The sequence below is a fragment of the Megalobrama amblycephala genome, linkage group LG6 (assembly GCF_018812025.1).
Source record: "Megalobrama amblycephala isolate DHTTF-2021 linkage group LG6, ASM1881202v1, whole genome shotgun sequence".
Classification (NCBI taxonomy): Eukaryota; Metazoa; Chordata; class Actinopteri; order Cypriniformes; family Xenocyprididae; genus Megalobrama; species Megalobrama amblycephala.
In genome coordinates, this window is record NC_063049.1 from 9,801,841 (window position 1) to 9,827,557 (window position 25,717).

At 37.0% G+C, this 25,717-nt stretch overlaps 1 protein-coding gene across 7 annotated transcripts in view; it reads right to left on the minus strand.

Annotated features, from left to right (window-relative positions):
* Positions 1–25,717, minus strand: part of ubr3 (ubiquitin protein ligase E3 component n-recognin 3) — an 89,258-nt gene that overhangs the window by 11,680 nt on the left and 51,861 nt on the right. For 4 of the 7 annotated variants that reach the window (XM_048192892.1, XM_048192890.1, XM_048192889.1 and 1 more), the window contains 8 exons: positions 24,358–24,468; positions 21,515–21,715; positions 21,114–21,250; positions 17,937–18,022; positions 12,989–13,094; positions 10,478–10,578; positions 3,785–3,909; positions 1,571–1,678 (listed from right to left, as the gene is read on the minus strand). In XM_048192892.1, the coding sequence (XP_048048849.1) occupies positions 1,571–1,678; positions 3,785–3,909; positions 10,478–10,578; positions 12,989–13,094; positions 17,937–18,022; positions 21,114–21,250; positions 21,515–21,715; positions 24,358–24,468 (975 nt within the window). Of the gene's footprint in view, positions 1–1,570; positions 1,679–3,784; positions 3,910–10,477; positions 10,579–12,988; positions 13,095–17,936; positions 18,023–21,113; positions 21,251–21,478; positions 21,716–24,357; positions 24,469–25,717 lie in introns of all 7 variants that reach the window. The other 3 variants (XM_048192888.1, XM_048192887.1, XM_048192886.1) reach the window with 1 other exon arrangement.

A 25,717-nucleotide genomic window follows, 5' to 3' on the forward strand; every position in this document is an offset into this window, starting at 1 on the left:
TTTCCACAAAAATATTAAAAAATAATAATTAGAAATGTTTCTTGGTGAGCTTTGGTGAGCAGAAGAGACTTTTTTTTTTTCTTTTGAAGGGTAGAGTCCACATATAGTCCTTGAACATAATTAATTTAATGTACTATCTTAGATTTGTAAAGTGTAAAATGTTCCAAGTTAAATTTGTTTTACTGTAAGGTATACTGATTTAAAAAAAAAAAGAAAAAAGATCTAACTTCCTGGGAAATATAATGACTTTTTGCTGCCTTGTCAAATCAACAAGAGAAGAAAGTGAATGTACTGTCCCACAGAGACATTCAACAATGGGCTTTTGGATACTTGTTTACACACACTTCTTCAATAAAAAAAGATTCTCCAATCTGAACCTGCTGTTCCCTGAACTACATTTCCTCATCATTTCTACTGATGCTGAATTTGTAAGTTAATGACTTCAGGGACCAATATCTGTCCAAAAAATTTGCTTTGAAAGTTTAGTCAATCTCATAATTTCTATGTACTTGAGTTAAATCATAATTGTCAGAACCAGAAAGGATTACTACAGTATTGTTCAGAATATAAGAGTGTTTTTTCTTGGAAATACATTTTAAAAAATGGTGTCGTCTTATATTCAGGGTCTAGACTTTTACATGTCAATAATACACCTGCAACAATAGGGAGTGTCAAATACATGTAAAACAAGTGTGTCCTCCAGGACTGATAAACGCAGTGGAGTCATACAACTCTCATTAACCAAGAAATATGGTCTGTCAGAGTGTAATGTTAGAAGATGGCGAGCCCGAAAAGACAGTCTTAAAAATGCTAATGGTCAAAGAAAAGAACACTGCGGTCTTAAAAGCAGCCGCTTCGAAGAGACTGACGGGCGGGTGTGCCGGTGCGTGGCCGAGGGAAGAAATGAGGGGCTGCCCGTAACCAGAGCCATCATCTAGCTGAAGGATATCGCCCAAGAGCTGAACGTACCCACCAGCGAGGCCCTCATTTCTTGTTTCGGCTGCGTGCTGACACGCTAGCCTGTTGATTTCTTCGAAGCGGCCGCTTTGATGCGGTATAGGAATGATGAACAAGTTTTGCCCAGCACTTGCCCTCTGACTTCAAGGAGAAACTGCTGTATTTTCAGCGCTATGTGATTGGCCTAAGGAAAAATCATTCATATCAACTGGATCAGATAGGTAATGTGAATCAAACAGCTGTGTTTTTGACATGCCAACATCTGTCACTGTACATAAAGCGAGAAATCAGCTATTGTGAGTTCTACTGGAAATGAGAACTACAGGTTATTTTTATGGTATGCCTTAACGTGTTCATGTGATTGTTGGTATATTGTGCCAGTATTTACCATACTTTCAGTATAAAATTAAGAATTAAAACATGCAATATTTTCAAATAAAATCATTTTCTTTATAAAAGACAAGATTTGGTCCTCAAAATGCCTTTTTCCAAAAGGTACCTCTTGAAAAGGGGGGGGGGGTCACCTTATATTCAGAACAATATGGTATATAATGGTGTATAAAACTGTTCTGTAGTGCTGTGCCGCCCTTTCGTGATGCTGAAGATGACTCACCATTAATGCTTCCTCAGAGTTGGTGTCGTACACATCTTTGGCCTTCGTCAGCTCAGAGATCACGTGACCCAGGAGAGACTCCCATGATTTGTCAGAGTTTGGCATATTCTGCGTATTGAAATAGCATTGAATATTATAAACTAAAGTAAAAAAAGTGCTTTTTACTCCCTCCAGACTGGAATCTATGGAAGCTTGTTTCCACCACTGAATAAAAAATAAAAAAACGCACTTGCGATAGGTAATAAACATAAAAAAGGTAATAAACTCTAAACTTTTTTTCCTCGCAATTGCGAGTTATCTTGCAATTTTTACTTTTTTCTCGCAATTCTGAATATTTTCCTCAGAATGGCATGACGTAAACTCCCAATTGAGAGTTATAAAGTCAGAATTGATGATATAAAGTCACAATTGCAAATTCATATCTAACAATTATGACCAAAGAAGTCAGAATTGCAAGATATAAACTAGCAATTGCAAGAAAAAGTAAGAATTGCAAGTTTATATCTCGCAATTATGAGAAAAAAAAGTCAGAATTGCAAGATATAAACTCACAATTGTGAGGAAAAAAGTGAGAATTGCGAGAAAAAAAAGTCGCAATTATCTTTTAAATTGTTTTATTCCGTGGTGGAAACAAGTTTCCATAAGATTTATTCTCATTGTACTAACTGGATTTAAATACTATATATTCGCTGTTTCTCAAAACCTAGTGAGCCGACTACCTAGACAACATTGTTGGCCATCACAAATGGATTGAACATTTCAATGCACCTATAATGCCCAAGTTTGCTGTCTAGGAAGGAAACTTGCTGGGTTTTGAAACATCCTGTGTGTTTTAAATTGTAGTCAGCAATTTGCAAAAGCAATGAAAGTTCCAGGCAGAGAGAGATGTTAATTAAAGCAGTCTGACTGATGACATCAAACTCTTCACATTAGTTCATTTATTTCTCATAAAGCCCCTCTACACCAAAAAAAGACATTTAAAGGACTGTTGAACCATTGCTAATGATCTCTTCTGTGCTAATGAAAACCTCTGACTGAGATTTATCTGAAGGACTTTTCCTGTAGCATCTTCTCGCTCTGGGTTATCTGAAGATTATTGCCAGCACTTCCCTAAACAAACTGGGACAATAACATATTCTTTCTCTTAATAAAATTAGCTTATAGGTCTTAATGTGCAATTTAATCATTATAAAATAGATAGTTCTGCTTTGGAATAGCCAAATTGCCAATCAAATCGCTGCACTGAAAAAGCCTGGTTGCGATCCACCAGTTTGTTTGACACGCTTTAAAGCTTACTGAACTGTCAGACACATACAAAGCTCCTTTTTTGGGGGGAAATTTCTTTAAACTATAAAAAGGTGGTTATTGATCATGAAATTCGGAATAGGTGTCCAGAGTTGCTAGTTAATTGAGTTTTGTTCATTCCATTCCCTTAAATCAGCCAGTAACCTCGAAAAATTAAAGCATCAGGTTAGACTTGACCTTTGACCTTTGTTTATTTAAAACTTGTGATATTTTCTTGTAATAAATATAGAAATAAAGCATGTGTGTTTGGGCAGTTTTCATTAACACTAGATCCATATTTAGGCAATTACATGAAATTCTGTATGGCTGTATGCTTCACCGCCAGAAAATCTGAGGATGATTTTGATGAATTTCCTCTGTAAATATATATCTACAGTTAGAGTAAACATCTGTATACTAAGAACGAATTATTTGAAAAACAAAAGGATGCTGAATGGTTTCAACATCTCTATGCTCTGATAAATAATAAATAATTAACTTTATTTTAAGAAAAAACACTTACCCCTGTTTGCATCTGCAACTGTAACACATTTTTCCTGTGTGCTAATGTCAATTTTCATGACTGGTCAACTTCTTGACACTTGTTTTCCTCTTGTTATTTCACGAATTTCTCATCTTCTACTGTTATATTTAGTGTTTCAACATAACCTGATACAGAAGTTTGTGCTTACTGACATTTGTGCAATGATAAACTATGGTACATGCAAAGTAATTTATTCCAAAATCATAAAGGGACATTTGGTCCGTCATTTAGTTTGACAGAGCACCAGCCCTTGAAAAGTGGTAGGCATGGTTAATCAATCTTTAAAGTCAATTGGCTGACGTATGCGTAAGAAAGCTTTTTGATTGGCGTTTGGCTGGATGTGTGATTGGGTGAGATGGTTGTGATGTGTAGCTCATTGGCCGCACCTTCTTGGCAGCTCCTGTGTTGCTCCAGGCGAGTCTCTCTTCACGGCTGAATCTGATGGACAGAGCGGCCAGAGCCTGTGTGTACTGCAGACTGTACAACACCTTCACCACACACGTGAAGTGCTCTGCACACAAATACAACACACAACATGCTTATCATCAACACAAGATGTATTATCTTAGTATGTTTAAAACATGTTTTAACAACATGAAATTTAAACAGGCTTTGACTTTATGTTCATGGACATACTGTTCATGATTCATCTAAATATGACTTAATTAAGATATGACGAAAGAAAAACATTCTATTTCACTCATATTCCACAAGATTATGACTGCTGCACATTTCTAGGTAAACATTTCATCACTTAGAGGGTTAGTTCACACAGAAATGAAAATTCTGTCATTAATTACTCACCCTCATGTCATTCCAATCCTGTTAGACCTTCATTCATCTTCAGAACACAAATTAAGATATTTTTGATAAAATCTGAGTTGGGCAATGTCTACCAAATTGGCATCAGACAATGTTTACAGTGAAACATGGCGATGGATGATGACATCCAGGGGGCTTCACGTTCTTATTTGGAGCGTCAAGCTCAACTTCCATTGGAATGAATTAAGAACGCTTGCTCTGCGCTAATGGAAAAGAACCCATACGAGCTGGAAGGGCTTGAACGAAGTGCATTTGGCTTTAGATAAAACCACTAGAGCGCTGAAATATCATTACCACAAACAATCCTGAGTGCTTGTGGTGTGATCCACACCGCTGTTTTGATGCGCTGCTCGCTTCAACTAGAAACGGTAAAATTGTGCTACCAGATGGAAACATCTTCAAAAAGTTCTTAAAGAGATCGTAAAATTAATCCATATACATATAAACTGAGTGGTTTAGTCCAAATTTTCTGTAGAAACATGATCGCTTTATATGATGAACAGACTGATTTAGGCTTTTATTTACATATCAACATTCATCACCACATACATCTGATACAGTAAACGTAAGCTCAAGCATGCTTGCTTGACGTGCGAGAACATCTTTATGAACTTTCTGAAGTGACAAAATAGTAGTTCTGTGGACTGTCAATGGAGGGACAGAAATCTCTCAGATTTCATTTAAAATATCTTCATTTGTGTTCTAAAGATGAACGGAAGTCTTAAAGGGTTGGAACGACATGAGGGTGAGTAAATGATGACTTTTTTTTTGTTCATTTTTGGGTGAACAATCCCTTTTAAAGCCTTCTGAGAGTTGAACCCATGACCTTGTTGTTGTGTTACTCTACTGTTCAAACAACAGGAAGGCTAATGTCATTTATTTATACCAATATTCAAATTCTTTGTGTAACTTTATGAACTTAATGTTGCCACAAAGTTAACAAATCTAATTTACCAGTAAAAGTGGTATTAAATCTAATCTCAGCCTCTGTTAATGAAACTGCTTCATAAAACACACAAAGTTTACCTTATACAGAGTAGACAGCATATTTAATGTGGCGAATGAAAACAAGGTTGTGAGGGATAGAAGAGTCAGTATGTTGTATATTGACAAACATGCTATAAGCTATAGTATTGTGTACATTGGTGTTGAACATTCAGTCAACAATACACTACTGTTTAAAAGGTTTTTTTTAATGTTTTTGAAGCAAGGCTGCATTTATTTGACAAAATATACAGCAGTATTGTGCAATATTATTACAATTTAAACTAACTGATTACCATTTTAATATATTGCAGAATGTTATTTATTACTGTGATGGCAAATTCAGTCTTCAGTGTCACGTGATCCTTCAGAAATCATTCTAATATGCTAATTTGATGCTCAAGAAACATTTTTATTATTAATTAGGGATGCACCAATATTAAGCTCGTGTACTTCTACTCGTACTCGTAAAATGACACAAATGACGTGATGCGTGACGCAAATGACAGAATTTCCATGCACAGAGACACCGGCGACAGCAGCAGAAACAATGTCAGCCTCAGGGGTGTGGAAATACTACAAAATGAATGATGACAACACACACACTGCGAACTGCATGCTTTCAATCACAATTCATTATCGATTAGTGAAGGCGGGATAGGCGGAATTACACTGAATGTACAGTCGGTTATGGCTTAAGTGGACGTAAACATTTGGGTGAAAACAGGATACGTGTCAGTATCCATGGATTCGGTCTTAAAAGGGACCGTAGCCTATATTTGTCATTAATGTTAATAAAACAACAAAAGATTTTAAATAAATGTATACATGGTAAATAAACCTACAGTATCTGAAAAACAAGTTTATTTAATTTGTATCTCTATAGTATTTGTTGTATTGTTTGTAATTTGTTTGTAAATTTCTTTTTATATAACAACAATTATATATATTGGTAATCATGCCCTTTGAAAGTTATTGGACACTGTGAAACTTTTGTTCTTTAAGTTTGTGACAAGCACATAAAAATTATTTTTTTTTTTTCATTGGAGTAATAATAAAGAAGCTGTCCTACATTCATTTGTCTCACTGTGTTGTGCTTGGAAAACTAAAACATCACCAAAAAAAAAAAAAAAACAAAGAGAGAGAGAGAAATTAATAAATATATAGGCATCGGTATCTGTGAGTACTAGAAAAAAAAGTATCGGTACTCGTACTCGGTCCTTAAAAATGGTATCAGTGCATCCCTATTATTAAAGGTCCTCTAAGCGATGTCACGCGTTTTTAGGCCAAAACATTTTTTGTCACATACAGCAAACATCTCCTCACTATCCGCTAGCTGCCTGTCCCCTGAACACACTGTAAAAAAAACGCGGTCTCTGTAGTCGCCACAAGCTCCGAAAAACGGCAATAAAAACAAACTGGTACAGCCTGGACCACAAAACATAATAAACATGCTCCAGCCAATAACTGACAAGAATGATTTTAAATGCGCGTTCATGACTGTTTCAGGAAGCACGGATGGGAGGGTCTAGCTAGCCTCTGTTTTGTTTGACAACACTTCAAACGTCAACAGGAAGTTACTCCACCCAGGATCACTTAGAGCACCTTTAATGTTGAAAACAGTTGTGGTTTGAACGGTAGAGTACATTGAATATGCTTCGTTCAATATATTTCCAGTGGTCAACAATGCAGATATGAAAATGAAATGTGAACCAAGACCTTGAGACAGTAGGACAATTTAAACTGGATTGGACTTCTGTTCCTCACAAATTGTTCATACACAACAAATATGCTGTCTACTGTAACTAAAGTCTATGGATTGAAGCAGGGCAATAACTAGAATGTCATTCTATCAATATATCTTTTTTTTCTCTCCACACCAGATTCTTACACTTTTACTTTGGTCTCCCCAAGCATAAATATCTCAGTTGCATCCTTGAATAAAAGCTTCTGTTCCAATAACAAGAAGCACAGAGAGACTCCCACTCAAACAGCTCTATAGACGGCAGAGCTTTCAAGAGAATCATAGGACTTTTGTTAGGACACAAAAATCAATCATGTGACTGTGTACAGAAAAAGATTTGATTTTTTTTTGGAGAGGGTAATTAGCCCTTGTGTTCATGTAGCAGGTGTTAAGACCGGTTGTGTGATGAAAAGCCACACACACACACTCACAGATACAGACAATGACTCTCCATTAACATTCCTCACCACAGACAATGACACCTCACACACACAGCAGTGTCTTTGTGACTGCACTAAGCTATTCTCGAACACATGCACAGCCTGTTTTTGTGCTAATTCAAGCTTTATTGTCTTGTGTCTTCAGACTGATGGATCCGAATCGATCCTCTGCTCACAATGACAAAACACATGATGCTTATTTGAGAGTCAATCAATGATCAACCGAGACAGTCATGGCCCATCTAAAGATGAACCCACACCTGAAGGGTATAGTGTGTGAGGAGGGGAAAGAGGAACATGTTTTTTTTAAGTGCTGTACATCTACTGCAGCAATTGGTTTGCATTGTACATCACGACCGACGACATTCTTGGGGCCGAGTGGAATGGAGTTTCAGATAGAAATAATTTTCAACCCAAATACTGCAAAGAGAAGCATTTTTTTAACAATACAAGTCATTTTCAACCAATATCTGTACCACAGTATAAGCAATTTTCAACCACAGCAAGGAACGAGCTCACATAGTAATTCTGCCTGAAATCAGAAACATTTCTAATCGAAATTAAATATACCTCGTCACTTAATGCTTTCCCTGCCAGCGTTTTAAAAAAAAAAAAGGTTGCCAGCCATCACCATCAACACCCCAAAAACTTCACAGTCCTGTACCGGTAACACTTTAGAATAGGGATATTCACTATTAACTACGACTTTTCCCCTCAATAAACTCATTAAAACTAATTTACTGCTTATTAATAGTTAGTAAGGTAGTTGTTAAGTTTAGGTATTGGGTAGGATTAAGAATGTAGAATAAGGTCATGCAGAATAAGGCATGTGCTTTATAAAAATACTAATAAACAGCCATTATTCTAGTAATATGCATGTACCCAATAACATGGCACCCCCTACCGTATAACAGTGAAAACACGGAAAGCTGGAAAATTCTGTCAATGGCGGGGAAGAGTTGAAGGACTGTGAATTACATTTGGAAAATGTTAAACTTACATCAGACTCTTTGACAACTGGCTATTTTTTTGCTTAAAGGTGACCTAGAACCAGTTTTTACAAGATGTAATATAAGTCTAAGGTGTCCCCTGAATGTGTCTGAAGTTTCAGCTCAAAATACCCCATAGTTTTTTTTAATATAAATTTTTTTAACTGCCTATTTTGGGGCATCATTAACTATGCACCGATTCAGGCTGTGGCCCCTTTAAATCATGCGCTCCCTGCCCCCCGAGCTCTAGACTATAATACAGTGCATTTACAAAGTTCACACGGCTAATATAACCCTCAAATGGATCTTTACAATATGTTCGTCATGCATACTGCATGTATGCGTTGGATCATGCGAGTATAATATTTATTTGGATGTTTACATTTGATTCTGAATGAGTTTGATAGTGCTCCGTGGCTAACGGCTAATGCTACACTGTTGGAGAGATTTATAAAGAATGAAGTTGTGTTTATGAATTATACAGACTGCAAGTGTTTAATAATGAAAATAACGACAGTCTTGTCTCCGTGAATACAGTAAGAAACGATGGTAACTTTAACCACATTTAACAGTACATTAGCAACATGCTAACGAAACATTTAGAAAGACAATTCACAAATATCACTAAAAATATCATGATATCATGGATCATGTCAGTTATTATTGCTCCATCTGCCATTTTTCGCTGTTGTCCTTGCTTGCTTACCTAGTCTGATGATTCAGCTGTGCACAGATCCAGACGTCCTGCCCTTGTCTAATGCCTTGAACATGGGTTGGCATATGCAAATATTGGGGGCGTACATATTAATGATCCCGAATGTTACGTAACAGTCGGTGTTATGTTGAGATTCGCCTGTTCTTCGGAGGTCTTTTAAACAAATGAGATTTACACAAGAAGGAGGAAACAATGGTGTTTGAGACTCTCTGTATGTCATTTCCATGTACTGAACTCTTGTTATTCAACTATGCCAATGTAAATTCAATTTTTGATTCTAGGGCACCTTTAAGACAACAGATCGTATATTTGACTTATTACCCTGTGGTGAATATGAAGGTTAAAGAGCAGCAAAACTCAAGAGCATGTAGATGTGAATTTGAGAACTTGTACAATAAATATTCATACTTGTAAGCTAAAATTTACATTCACAGTTCCAATGTGAATACCTGTAAAATAAAAATCTGAAGTTGAATGTTGAGATTTGCACCTGCAGACAATAGTCACAAATCTATATTCTGAATCTAAAGTTGCAGACATGTAGTCACAAATGTGTAAAATACCATTCACAGAAATACAATGACAGACACAATCTTGTAGCACATATTTTCACTTATTCTGATATTCACATTTGCAGTACCACCTCGATTAAAGTCACAATATGTAAAATTTTTGGATGAAAGTATCCATGGAAACACTAAAGACATTTTAATATATTATGTTTTATTAGACAGGTGAGCCACTGTTTGGATGGATACATTCATTCATCGACAGAAAACGAATCGAACTGGCGACTGTGGCATAATAAAAGTTCTCGAGCCGTGTGTCGCGCTCGTCTCTCATTAGCAATCGCTCCTGCTCTGCTTCATACTACAGTAACATTAGTAATCTCATCCATGAACATGATTTCTGCCTAAGTCCCATCCTGAGTCGTTTAATTGGTTGGCGCCTAGCCAAGGAAATGGGACTTCTTTTGTACACGATGATGTCATGCCTCAGAGACGATCTAAAATGCTTAACATGACTTAATGTACTAAGACAGTGATATTAAAAGACCAAACTCAAATACTCAAACAGCGATCTATCTAAATAAATCTCAGATGGAAACTTTTGGCTGTTTTGTTAAAGCATGAAGGTGGTGCTTCAAATTGAAATTGATGTGATGGTAGAAATGCCTTTACCTAATTCTAGAATTTACGTACAGGTCAGAGGGTAAGACTCATTGTTTTTGATTGAATGTTTTCTTTTTTTAAATCACATTTTTATTTTTAACTGTTAATTCGTCAGCCTTACTTGATAAATTTGGCATTTACTGTGTGGTGTGAACATGAACAGTATTTGTGATTTCATATTACTGTGTATGTATGTGTGCTTGTGTGCGTTACCTTTGCGTAAAGGCTGTGGCATGGTGAGGATGAAGATGATGAGGAGGGACGGGACATCTCTGAAGAGCATAGGCACCTCGGGACGTTCATCATCACAGAACCTGCACACAAAACACAGAATCATACAACAGTACAACACTAAATGCTGTAGAAACACAAGCGCATGATCACTACAAACAAAGAGCGAGCATCTAAAACATAAACATCAACTATACACAGCATTTTTACATTAGCTGCATGATCTATGTGATCTACAGACAATACTATCTTGCCCACACAACCTAAATCATTATGTAAAAGAGGACCATCACTGTGGGCGAATATCCATGAAGTCCTTTCAATGGAATTTTACGGTAAATGTACAGTAGGTGGGCAGGTTACATAAAATAACCTAAGACCGCAATTAAATTATAAAAGAAAACAGAAAAGCAAGTATTTATTTATTTAGCAGACAACTATTTGAGTGCGTGGGACTGAGTGCTGTCCATTAGAGCAAAACATTTGAACAGAGGTTTAAAATATTTTGACATTTTCTGATTTTTTTAATGTGATGAACTCTATCTGTGGTTACTTGTACTCGAGGAGAACTGACTAAACATCCACTAAAAATCACAACACCACCGGCTGAGTAAAAGACATTGAGCAAAAAGTTCTGAGAAAAGCTTTGAGTGCAGATGACACTTTCATATTGGACATCCAGAAAGCAATGACATTCACTGACTTTACTGTCCAAACACAACTCTCAGATCATCTTTTTTCTGTTTGACAAGTGATTGTGGGCAGGCAGAAACAGGGACAGCAGTGCTTTTATTCTAATGGCTGTATTAATAGCTCAGCGAAAGTGCCCGAGGGTTGTAGTGACAGAGTTTTCCTTCAAAAGCCCCTAACAAGGTATTTATAACCACAGCTGCCTCCCCTCTGAGTCTGAGTCCAGCCCGGCTAACAGTCCTAAGAGACACACAGGTGAAAACCCTGTCTTACCGCCTGAACGCAGGAGAAATGAGGCCACTTAACCAGCCCGACAGTGTTAAGTGCCTTTTAAACAGGAGATGTGGTGAGTGGTAACCTCCACACAGCCATAAACCCTCAAAATAAACCGCAGCACTCATGAAATGTAGTGCGGCACACCATAATTTGCGAGATGCAGCAGTTATTAGTATCTATGGAAACCCCATTTGCTCAAGTCTTTCTCTCTCTCTCTGTCTCTCTTTCAAAAAGATGCAGCAGCAGTCGAGAAAAAACATAATAAAAAGCCACTGAGAGTAACAATAATACTTCTTTTAGCATGTTGTTTTTATTTTTTAAATAAAAAAACATTTATAGCAGCAAAACTCTTTTGTGTATGTGTATCAACATTAACGCCATCCAGTCAAGTTCTTTTTGACTGATTTATTAGAAGAACTGCCCTATAAGAGTCATTTGTTTGTAAATCAGACTTCACTGGTTTCATTGTCAATGTTGAAATTAATAGAAAGATTCATTTCTATTCTTTGATGATTTTAGAACAGCATTTGTTTGAAATAGAAATCATTATACATTATCAATTTAATGCATCTTTGCTGAATAAAAGTATAAAATTCTAAATAATAAAAACAAATCCTACTGAATGATTTTGAATGTACATGTAGTGTATGTAGGGAGACAATTTTACTGGATCATGGGAATAAGCATTTGACCAAGTTCTATTGTCAAAAATTTCATAAAAAGGACTGAACTCTGATTTTGCTGTGCCAGGATCAGTTCAGAAAATGTGTGTGCGCGTGTGTGTGTGTAGGTTTGGCTATACTTGTGAGGGCCAAATATACTCACTTACATAGTGTAACATTATGACAACTGACTAGAGAGCTCATTCCTGGTCTTAAAAAGCTTATAAACAAAGTCCCTTTAAAACAAGTCATTTCACTTGGCGGCCATCTTTGAAACACCTCTCGGGCATTGAAGTGCAGCTCCTATCTCTTTGAATGGGGAAACATCAAATTCTCCAAAGCTGTTTGCCGAACTTTCCATTAAATTTCATATTTGAAATCACCAATGAAATCTGACAACAACTGTCTCATAAACTTTGTTTCTAAACACTCAAATCATGTCAAAACCCTGTATTTTTCAGGCTGGATCAAGCTAATGCGCATGTGCAGTCCTAAATGTGCGTCTCTATAGGAAGCGTGCGTCTGATTAACGGCATCTGCAGCGATGTGATGACTTTACCAATCGGCAATTGGCTCTTATTTAGAAGGCGGGACTTACTCCGCCATATTGCGCATTGCACTTTCTCCCATTCGTAATAATACGAGTGCACCATCTTTCTATATATAAAGTCTTTGTAATAAATCGGCCAAAAAAGTTTTGGTTTAAATCTACTGTAGGGTTTTGCACGTTTCTGTGATGTGAAGGTTTAGTTGGGTTAGGACACAGAAAATATCATTAACCTGATATAAAATCAATAAAAATCTGTGCAATGTCCTCACTAAGATAATGAAACAAACGTGTGTGTGTGTGTGTGTGTGTACTCACTCAGTCTCTCTGCTGTGCGTGCTCTGTGTGAGTCTGGTCCAGGGGTTGTATGCTGAATCTATGCTGTAGAGACGCATGTGCATGGCCAGCACATGAAACAGCTGATCTGAAACACACAAAATGCACACATACACGAGTGTTAGTGTGTGTAACATGATAAATGGAGTTTGCGTAAAGCCTCTAGGTACGTAGGAGGAAGTGACAGATATTAGACCTCATGAAAACTTGTCCTTTTACACAGATCAATGTCTGTGACATGCTGTGTCCAACACGTGCTAAAGGCACTGAACCCACCTGACACACACACAGGGGCTTCAGAAGCAAAGCCTGATGAACCTGCAACTTTACCTCAGCAGACAGATTACAAAAACTCTGAGGAAGACAGACAGACTGAGGTTTCAGAAGAACATGAGGATATAGTTCTTTTATATTCTATCTATTCCCAACATGCCTCAGAGATGCTAGAGTCAGACTGAAACTTATGCCCACATACAGCCATCAACCACTCTAAAAATAGAAGTTCATTAACCTACTTCTGTGAGCAGTACATCTAGTGAAGGTGAACAGATTGTGACTGCAATGTCATGTGATTTAGACAGTAAAATAATAAGTGACACTGGGATTTTACACTAGTTTAGCCTTTAACTACTAATTTTTTTTCCTCTGAATGCAACAAAAGATGCGACTCCGTCTGCTTTACAGGCTGTGGGGATTCTGTGATGCCAGATCTGTATTATTACCAGAAACAAAACACCAGCAACATTCAGGAAGCAGGCTCATCAACAGACTTATGATAGAGCAATAGCACCACCTATAGATGACTGTAAGAAAGATGGGAAAAACAAATACTGAAAAAATACATCAAGGTTTCCACAAAGATATTAAAGCAGCACAGCTGTTTTCAACATTGATGATAATCAAATGTTTCTTGAGCATCAGAATGATTTCTGAAAGATCATGTGACACTAAAGACTGGAGTAATGATGATGAAAAATCAGCTCTGATCACAGGAATAAATTATATTTTAAAATAGATTCAGGTTATATTATTATTATTTATTTTTTTTTAGATTATTTTAAATTGTAATCATGTTTTATACAAATTTACTGTTTTTCTTGTATTTCTCTGTACCAAATAAACGTAGCCTTGATCATCATAAACCGCCCTTTCAAAAACATTTAAAAACCTGACTGACCCCAAACTTTTGAACTGTACACAACTTTTTTTTTTTTTTTTTTTTCTTAAGCAACAGCACAATTTCACTGTCACAAAGTTATGAATAACTGCAAACTTCTCAGCTCACGATCTCGACAACACCTTTGGGAGTCTCAAAAACTGTTGGTCAAAAAAATGTTTCTTTTTACTTTAAAATCATAAATGACTCTTTAACAAAGATGGGACTATATTGCAAGATTCCTTCTATTCATTTTTATACGCCTGTTCCATCTCCTCCTCTAATGTCTCAGACAAGTAGCAACACATTTGGTGTTAAAAATATGTCTGCATTTTGTTATATTGCAAAAATGTTTAAATGCAAAAAAGGTCTAAACCTCAGACATGATGGCACATGGAAATGTGAGAGATTTTCAGATATTTATTCCATTCCTCCATCCTCTTGTTTCTATTCATTTCCCAATCACTTCATCATGTAGCCTGACAGCTGAAACTGAGATCTCTGCATCGCTCTATTCCTCGTCTCTCCACCCCTATCCTCACACACTCTCTGGCTCCATATTGATTTTGCGTCTCCACCCACCTGTGATTATAGTGTGCACACCCGGCCCTCTTCACATGCCATCAATCACACACACATATATGAAACACCAGTGAGAAAGAGACTGACAAAAGCGAAAGTCCTCCAATCTACACTAACATCCAGAGAAAAAGTTAACATTAAATGACAATCAAACTCTCCAAAATACAACCCAGAATCACTCGGACTAAGCTAGAGGACATCTGACAGCAGTGGAATAGAACATTCTCTAAGGCAACTACTTACAAGCCACTTACATCTGAACAAGTCACTGTTTTTGAAGTAATTAAACTCGCAGCTTCATTGTTAGTAGAGAGACGCTGCACAGATGCAGGTAACAAGTCATAACTGATGAAAACAACCATAATTTTTACCCTTCCAGTCGAATATTGTGATGCAAACATCTTTAACTTGTCCATGGTACAAATAATTTACAGCTATGTGTGCATTACACTATCTTATCAAGCTTTGCGGAGTCACTAAACTGAGAATCAGGTGGTTCTTTGCCTCACCATTGTGTATTAAAATTGTGTAATGCACACCTAGCCATGGATAATCTCTTACTGAAGTGATTGGACATACACTTTTCACCTCAATAAATAGGATAGGCTCTTCTGATTTGGGCCAATAAGCAAACATCTAGTAACGACCTAGAACAGCCTTGCAACCGCATGCTTTGAAAAATAAAACAAAAAGTGAAACAAAATGCAAAACTAAAAAGACATGCTGAAAAATTATATTCTAGCAACTAGGGATGTCCCGAGCTGATCTCAAGAATCGGGGCAGATTCAGCATTTTTTTTTAACTGATCGGTATCGGCTACGCTAGGCCCAATCACGCGGTTGTTGTGCAGTAGGTGGCGGTATGCACCTTCAAGTTGGTTTGCTAACCGCCATCAAAAGGAAAAGAAAATATGTGTGTGACACATGAGAACCAATGAGGTCCATTCTATCGCGTCACACTTGCCGCTGTCGCCTTTGGCTTGCTTAGTTGGGGACACTTGACATTTGATATTCAACAGTATTCTTGACATTTATTCAACAGTGCTTTGATCTGCCTGCTGTGCAGCAAAAACTATGTACCAGTTATCAATGTAAAGCTGCTTTGATACAATCTGCATTGTAAAAAGCGCTATATAAATAAAGGTGACTTGACACATTCAGGTAACGAAGTGACGAATCACTCTAAAATAATTTATTTACTGTTTATTTTTATCTGCTGTCAGACTATTTGAGATGTCATTGCCATAACACATTACTATGGGTTGCGTTTGGCTTCATACTTGACTAACAGACTGTAATGGTTTTGCATAGCAACTATTACAAAAAAAATCATTTTTACCTGTATCTAGTGGTAGTGGTGTGTGAGAGATAATATAGGCCTATAAATACAATTACTGTAGTAATTAATTGTTACATTGGAATTACTCCAGTTACAGTGATAGGTGCTGTATCGCAAGGTATCGCAAATCGAGAATCGATGTATTGTCCCAGCCCTAATACATTGAATTGATCTGAACTTTAATCTACTTGAAGTGTGCACCAAACACAAGGAAAATACAAGATCCACAAGGTCTCGGCAGATGCTCAATATTAAATGACTCGGATCAGAGCGGGGTACAAAAACCAGATCGGGACATCCCTACTGACAAATACTTGCAACACCCTAGCAATATGGTGGTGAGATTTGCACAGACTCACAATCTCTTTCTTTGTCCATACTTTCTATTTTCTTGTTCTCTTGCTAAGCTCTAATGTACTGAGACTGAGTAAATCTGGCCCTCTCTATGGATGTGTGTTTAATGTAGCTCAGAAAATGGCTGCTTTGCTGGAGTGTGAAATCTCTTCAGCTGCGCTTGAGTGTCTGGATTTTTTCATGACAGCTCCAGGTCTGCACACACACTCATTTGTACAGAGCCTGTGTGTCGATTGACTGGTCTTGACTGCAAAAACCCGACAGCAGCAGTCTCGATATTCTCCTTGCACCCAGTCCATCACCATACAAATATATCATCCATAATGCATCACCCCTGAACAATTAGAACAGTCCCCTCCCATTTGAATCATGGACAGTAGTCCACTTGTCACATGGACAACCAGGGAAATTTCATTTGGGGTGGCGTTGTGTAGTGGTTAAGGTTCAAGGCTGGTAACTGCAAGGTTGAATCCCTTAATGCCCCATCAATGAACTCTTTCTGTCCTTGAACACTAAATTGAAGAAAGTGAACTTCAGATTACTCCAGATAATTAAACTGTAATAAGTTCAGGACCAGTGGCTGACACATTCAAGGCCAACATCATATCTAAAGAGCATGACATACGCAGAATATTATAGCAATTGAAACTTGCGCAAAATTGCTGTAATTAAATGAATACATTTACTCAATTCACAAAAAAATCGAAAAGTGAACGTTTATTTTTAATTAACAATGCTGGCATGTATTTGTGAACTGACAAGTTCTGCCAAGCGGGCACTTTTAGATGCTGAAAATCTCAAAATGACCCAGCCTGGCACAAAATACTCTAAAGAAATATGACATTAAGGGTGTGATCACACTTTGCAAGTTTGGTTTAATTAAAACGAACTCTTGTGCGATTGCTCTGTTAGTGCGGTTCATTTCATTAAGTGTGAACGCTGTTGGCTGAAACTTGGTGTGCACCAAAAAAGCGAACCAAGACAGTCAAAACCAAATGCAGGATGTAATGTCGATAACCCGGTTACACTTTATTTTACAGTGCCATAGTTATATTGTAATTACTCAAATAAGTACTAAGTACTAATAATTAACTACTTGTACATAATATAGAGTTACAGTTAGGGTTAGTTACACGTAACTATGCATAATTTACTGTTATTACTATAGTAAGTACATGTAGTAACATGTAACTATGGCACTGTAAAATAAAGTGTTACCGATAACCCTAAAAAGGACAGAATGCTCAAGGATACCTGGTTCTTCTTGTCATAGTCGCAATGTTGTCCATTAATGAAGAGAACTGAACTACAAGTGTGAACACACCCTAAATCTGCATTATTCACTAACAAAGCCATTAGTACTGTATACTCCGGAAATTTGGACATTTTGTCACTCAAATTTTATTCTGATAACAAAATAAATGTATATATATATATAAAATCAATCCAATAAACATTAAACTAAAAAACAAAAAGAGAGAGAAAAAGAAAGAAACTCACTGAGACAGGAGCGTTTGGCAGCAGCACTGGCCCCCCCACTGCACAGATTCCCCCCACGATGAACCAACTCTAACTCCAGATTTGTCCTGAGAGAGCGAGCGAAAGAGTGTTAGTCAACTAGAGCAGCTCTGCAGGAAATTATCAATAGGTCAAATGTTCCCATAACATTTTAACTGAAGCTTAATAATTTGGCACTATAAAAGGTATACAACATATAAATAGAAAAACAACAACAACAAAAAAGACATGAAAACATGGCTTATCGCATTGGATTTTTGAGCTGGACCTGTGCTTTTACAACGCCTTATAAAACCTTATAATACAATTTAAGATTTCATAAATGACCACACTGTAAGAAAAATAAATAAATCTGTAGAAAAGTGGAAAAGGTTCTGGTTTCTCCATTATCTGTTAAATTTACAGATATTAAGTTGGCTTTAATCTTAAAACACAACACAATGCAAAGCGTAGTTTAAAATACAGGTAAATAAAATACAGAAAAATCAATATGGAAAATTTCCTTCATATTAACAGTACATTGAGCCCTATTTTTACAGACCTCTCTTAGAGTGTGCAAACAAAGTTATAATGTTTGATAATACATACAATAACTGTAACTTTTCTTCAAACAATTCAATGTATCACAACATTTAAAAGGCAATATGAATTATCCATTAAAAATTTCTAATCAAGAAATGTCTTAAGTTGCTAAATTTTTTAGCATTCGCATTTATTTTTTCGCATTCTATCTTTTTGCCGTTCTACCGAGCATTTTCCTTATCAAGAGCAAAAACACATTAACACGATAACTGAGACGTGCGATTAGTATGTGAAGAATCCAACGTAATGCCCCTCATACACAAACACAGATGAGTCTGAGATGTGCATCTACATTATTACAAGCTGAAATCTGAAAATCCACAGAAAGACTGCAACCTGTGTGCACTAAAATCAAGTGTTTTAAATTAACATTGCACATGCCATGTCTTACAGACACTTAGCAAAATCTTAAAAGCCTCCTGGAAGAGAAGAAAGGGAGTGGGGAGATGAAAAGAAACAAGCAATTTCACATAGATAATGCACTGGTGAGTGGATCCACCTGGCTGCCACAGATAAGTGAATGAGAGTGAGAGAGAGAGAGAGAGAGAGAGAGAGAGAGAGAGAGAGAGAGAGAGAGAGAGAGAGAGAGAGAGAGAGAGAGAGAGAGATCGCTGCTCACAGACAGACAGACGGACGGACAGAGGAGGGGTGTGGAGGGGCTAATGGCCTGAGAATGATCATCCTGCTAAAGACAGGACACAACTAAAGATGCTGGAGTGGGAGCAGGTGGACACCCTAGAGTCACTGAACTGTTGAGATGAAGTTAACAGACCGTCATCCAGTATAATGTGATCATCAGACAGGCAGACAGAGACAAAACCAGAAAAAGAACAAACAAATCACAACAAACAGTAAAATAAACACAAAAATAGAACAAGTGAAGACGAACAAACAAAAACAGAATGAAAGACGAATGCAAGCTAAAGAATGAACACAAATAAAAGAAAAACAAAAGGATGGAACATAGAAAAGGCAGTAAGAAAGAATGACAGAGTAGACAAAAGAAATAAAATGAGGAAAAAACACACAAAATAACCGAAGCACATGCAAACAAAAGAATGAACAAGAGAACAAACAAACGGTGAAAGAAACAACAAAGGAAAGAACAAGCAAACTAAATGCGTAACAATATAAACAATAAAAAAAGAAGCAAAGAAAGAATGGATGAATGAAACAGGAAAGAAAGTACAATCAAACGATTAAAAAAGACAAAAAGAACAAATTGGAGAACAAATAAAATAAATCACAAATGAACAAAAAACAACAATGAATGAATTAATGAAAAAAAAAAAAGGATGTAAAAAAAAAAAAAAAGAATGGCAAAAGTATGTATAATGGGGGAAAAAAAACATGATTTACACAGATAGTGTTTATAGTTCAATAAACCCATGCGGTCAAACCACTGATCTGAGAACAGACTATATGAGGAGGTAAAAATTAGCCAATAAACTTTCAATGCCATGTTTTCCCCTGTCGACGACGCTGAATATAACACACATTTCACGAACACACACTCTTCCTTCAGGAAACACTGATCATATTTAAGTACATATCGCGACTAAAATGATGCCATTTACACAATCATTTTCACAAATTTTGGCAAGAATATAAACACTGTCAAGACATCAGAACATTTGTATACAACACACACTTTACACTGTACTGAACTTCCTTCTAATGCCAAACAACACTCAAGTTTAGAGTAAAACACACTGACCAATAAAAAAGTGTGGTTACATTTTATTTTAATGGTCTCTTTTTACACATTCTGTTGACTATAATTAAAGGTGCTAAAGAGGATGTTTTGTTTTATACATTTTTGCAATATTACTTGTCTTTACTAACTAATAAAAGACTATTTATTAGGTGCACTGAAAGTAATAATATTAATATACATCATCTGTGCACGAGGTAGGGCCTTAAAAACATCAGCCAATCGCTTGGGCTTGCCAATCACTGCCGTGATGTTCCTTGTGAGAGACGAGCGCGGCTGTGCGCTCCAGTAACTTTCCACACTCCACAGGCGCTGCATGCAATGTTTTTGTCAGGAGACAGGAGTAACAACTGCAGATTATGAGTTACCTGTGGTGAGTCCGACATAATGAATCCGCTAACATGACACAGCGAATGCCGGTGGTAAACACTCGTGTTTACGAGTTTTGGGAGGCGTTCCCTCGAAATTCTTACGCATACACTCATTTCAAAAACTCAGTAACAGTCTTTGGTTTCTCAGTCGATGAAAAGATCCTCTTTAGCACCTTTAATGCTGCGCCTACATGTCTCCTAACTCTCAGAGTGTTAGTAGAATATAAGTAGACTGGTAGGCTTAGGGTTAGAATTAGTTGACATGTAGTTGCAAAGTTACTTATAGTCAGTAGATTGTCTGTTGGGGAGCATCAAAATAAACAGCAGATATTAAGCAGACAGTCTACTAATACTCTTATGAGAGTTAGCTAACATGTAGGTGCAATGTTACTTACTGTCAACAGAATGTTCAAAGGGGACCATCAAAATAAAGTCATACCAAAAGCAGAAAAACTGTGTAATTTATGTCTTAAATAGATGCGCAATGCTCACCTGGCCACGGAGTACATGAACAGGAAGTCATTGTCAGGCGACCCTGGGTTCTTCCCATAATCCATGTATTTTTTCTGTGTGGTGTTTTTAATGTCCTTTATAACAGATTCCATCTCTTTACTCAGGTTCGACTCCGCCTGGGAGGGGAAAAAACATCAGATTTGTGAAGGCCTCTGTGTTTTTCAGAACTTTAATGACCTGACATGCAAGTCTATGACACTGGCTTGAGATTTTCTGTTATGAGATGTTAAACCACAACAATCACATGGAGGTGAGTGGCACACCAGTCCTTACTCTGAATCAGGATGGAGGGATGAGATGAACAGAACAGAAAAGAGGGGAGGGGAGAGCGCTCTAATAAATACCAGTATAGGATCTCTCTGCTTTACGCTGGCGCTTACTGGGAAAATGCCCAGCTGCTCCTGAAGGTCCTCCACTTCCTTCACCAGAGTGGACATGCTCTTGTTACTGGGCGCGTGCCAGGCGGGCGTCTCTATCCCACGGCCGGGACGACAGGGTAAAACACTGTTGGCGAACTGACGACACAGTGGACAGGTGAACTCGCCCTTATCCACAGAAAATCCCTGAAGAACCTGATCATTCTGAGGAATAAAAAAATATGATAGAGGTTCATTTACAGCTAGGTTTACAATTAAATACTTTATATAAAAAAAAGACAACACTCATAGTATCCCATATGACATTATCTGTTACAGTAAAAGTCTGGTCCACATAGCTTATCATGGTTGCAATGGTGTTCTGGGTGGTTGTTAGGACGTTGCTTACTGGTCCAAGTCGAAAGAGCCCAGTGATATTCTAGTCACTAGTCTAGATATGGCTTGGTTTTGTCTCTCAATAGCAAAGTTTCCATTCAAGAAGATTTTTCTTTCAGTGCATCAAAATGTTCACTGATACAGCTGATGTAAATGCTAATTACGGATAAAACTTTGCAAGTGTCAGCACAATCTTTAAATTCAGTGCATAAATTCTATGCTGATACTGCACACTGCAAAAAAATGTTCATCCAAAAAGGGAGATTTAACACAAATAAATAAGGCGTCACATGACAGAATTACACATGCACCCGCATCCTCATCTATTTCCCATTATAAAACTGTTTGTTCCTGTCCTTGAATCTTATTGGTCAATAGCTGTGTTTTATTCACGATAAATGGTTCTGTGTATCACTACACAACACCCTTAGCAACCACTCTTAGCAATGTAAACTTCATTGAAGCTTACTGTATTATGTAGAAGACCATTGTGAGAAAGAGATTGAGTGAGCGAGTTTATAATCTGCCTTCATATTTAGCATTTTCCTTCAGGTCAGTCCTATAAAAATCTGTTTAAATGTCCGATGTATTATCTTGTCCTTTTAACAGTTAAGGGGTTTTCCCATGACTGACAGCGCTAGTCAAAGCATTTGTCAGTTGTGTCTTGTTCCGTGTTCACAACAATTCAGTCTTTTCCATGTAAAAGTCTTTGCCACTGACTGACACACTCATAAAGACAGTCTTTGCCGCCATCTAATGGCGTAATAATGTTACTTCTGTTGCTGTTCATGGTCAGGGACTATTTTTTCAGGTGGAAGGAAGGCTTTTGCTGAAAGTTTAATTGATGAAAGTTGCATTGATACATATTTTTGGCTTTAATGTTTGTATTATGTGGTAACCGTTTTATAAAAGCAATAAGCTTTATAAGCTTTGTGTTGTGCCTAACAACGCCCTTCCGTCGTGACTTATTCACGAATCACGATACAGCACAGCCTCTCATACCTTATTGCTTACTTAAAGCATTGTTTCTGGGTACTGTGTTAAACCTATTTGGACTTCATACACAGCAAAATGGCCTAACAAAATCTAAATTCTCTACATTTGTCACTGTATCAGTATATTTTTGTCCCATGAAAACATTTTGCATACTGGAAAAGATGCTTCATCACATAAAGGCTGTTACAGTACATGCATCAAATTACTAACTTAAATTATTTGTGAAAGTAGGAAGCAAAATTTCTGTGAAATTAGAATGGAATGCCAAAGAAAAAGAATTTGCGATATGCACAAAATTATGTATGGAATTGTCTCAAAGGCAGATTTCTTTTCTGATTTACCATGACCACGCACAATATTTGATCAGTGAAAGGACATTTGGATGAAAACAGGCTGCAGACACCAAATTTCACTAACTTTTTTTTATGCATTTTTACTTTGTCGATAACAGAATACCGCAAAAAGTGGACAGAAACTTTGCAAATGCAAATCTATGGGAAATTTTCATTTCTCTTTTCACCTGGCAGACAAAAGCCATAGGTCAGACTGATCAGAAAAGTAATGTCACACATACCGACTTTGTTGCTGAAAACTGCATAATTTGTAATAACAATTAATATGTAATGTAATGTAATAATAATTAAATAAGACTGGAGCTTATGACTTTGAGGAAGCTCTTGGCATTTTTTTGTTATATGCATCAGTCTTTGAGGGTTCTGTGAACATCTCCTGAGACTAAAGTGCTGATAATTCTAGAGCTAAAGGGCTGCCTAAACCTCCCTCTCTTGCTCTAAGCGCCAATGCTCATGTTACAGATAATTAAGCAGATGGTCATGTCAGACTGCCCTTATTAGCATAAGTTCGGTTGAGAAGAAACACAGTGGTGGATGAAACTCTAATAACAGATCAGAGTCTGAACTAATAGCTCAAGATCTTGTCTAGAAAGACATTTTATATTTGTACATCATGGAAAATATTGTTGAACATACCAACTTGTGTATCAACAAAATGTAACAAGTAAAACACAAAATGAATCCTTAAAATCATTTTTAGATAAACATTCAACTGATGAGTCTTTATGTATAACAGTCAGTGAAGGCAGCTCCAGTATAGAGTCTGTGGTTCACAAGGCTCCAGTGCCATGGGACATTTTCATAAATGATGAATTGAGGTTTGGGATACAGCTGACAGAGTGTGTGAACAGTGAATACTGAATATCTATTTGACAGGGGAGTCAAACTCCAGTCCTGACGGACTCCAGATCAGAAGCCACTTTATATTAGACAGCTGGATGAATGATTCCAGAATCATCTGTTAGGTTAAATCATTTAAGAGCTGTTCAATAGCTAGGCGGGCTGTGAGATTGGGGTCAGTGAACATACGCTTTTCCTAATTGTAGTAAGACTTCCTCTATAACTGTTCCAAATGCATGATAAATGGCTTGATAAGTTACAGCTCTTTACAGTGATTCTCACCCGTAAGGATTCCATGTAGGACTTGTGACAGTCTATATGCAGAGTGTGGCCGCACGTCTGCACATATACACCACCGTCCCAGCCAACAGACACAGACTGCAGACAGGAACTCTGAGAAATTGAGAACACAAAAAGAGAAACTTCAGAAGATCGGTCTTGACATAACGAGTGACTTGTTAACAACACATTCAAGTTTTATGTTTTAAACTCTTTAACTGAAACAAAATGTTCACTTTAACCTTCACTTGTTTTTTTCTCCATTCAATGAAAGTCAGTGGGATCCAGAAACACAATGAATGCCACAGATTTTTACTGTACAGTGGAGAGATTAACAGTTCACTGACAAGCTACGCAATATCGCGTTCATTATCGAAGGCGATTCATCTGCGAAAATGAACGCGATATTGCGTAGCTTGTCAGTGATCTACGGTTCTGTCTATTAAATGGCGCTCCATTTAAAAGCAGGTGATGGCGATTTCACGGTAATCAGGGAACCGGCTTTACTGACAATCGCATGCGATATATCGCCAGCCCTAGTACAGTTTAACCCCTTAAAGGTCACCTACAAATGCTAGTGGGACGCTTGGCGGCGTTTTTATTTATTGCTTTTTTTCACATCACATTTCAGTAATCATCAAATTAGGTATCATTCAAAAGCTTAAAAACTCAGCATTCATTCATCCTGTAAAACAGTTTTAAAATTGGACATTGCATTACCATGGAAACGGTACTTTAAATCCTTTTAGCAGGCTCCTCCCCCTAGTGGGTGTTGCCATGTTTCATATAACAAAATTTATTTGAATTACTTTAGTCAAAACTTATCTAATCTTGATAAAACACATATTGTCGGAAAGGTCTGATTCTCAAGATTCCATATTTGGCATCCGTTTTGTGATAGAAGTGATATTTGGACAGAAATGTATTAATCTTTTACAGGAGAATGCATTAAAAAAAATTCAATGGAATGTGGGTGTCACCCGGTGGCTATTTTTGGTGCAACACCTAAACAAAATCTCATGGAAACTTCAATTTTTGTGATATCAACTTCAAATTTGGAACACAACTTGGTTAGACATATGGCTTTGATTTTATATCAATTTTAGAGTAAAAAATATTTAGTAAAATATGTATTTTAAATAAAATACATAATTTATATAAAATTGTACAGTACATTTGATGTACAGTAAATTTAAACTTCTATAACTTTTTATACTTTAATTTTTTGAAGTGCTTTCATTTCAGCAACAATCTACTGAGTGTCATCTTTAAAGCAAGACCAAACGTATTCCTATATTCCTGTTATATAAATTCTATATTCCAAAGAATTCTTGAATAGAACAATTCAAGTTTGGATAGTGCA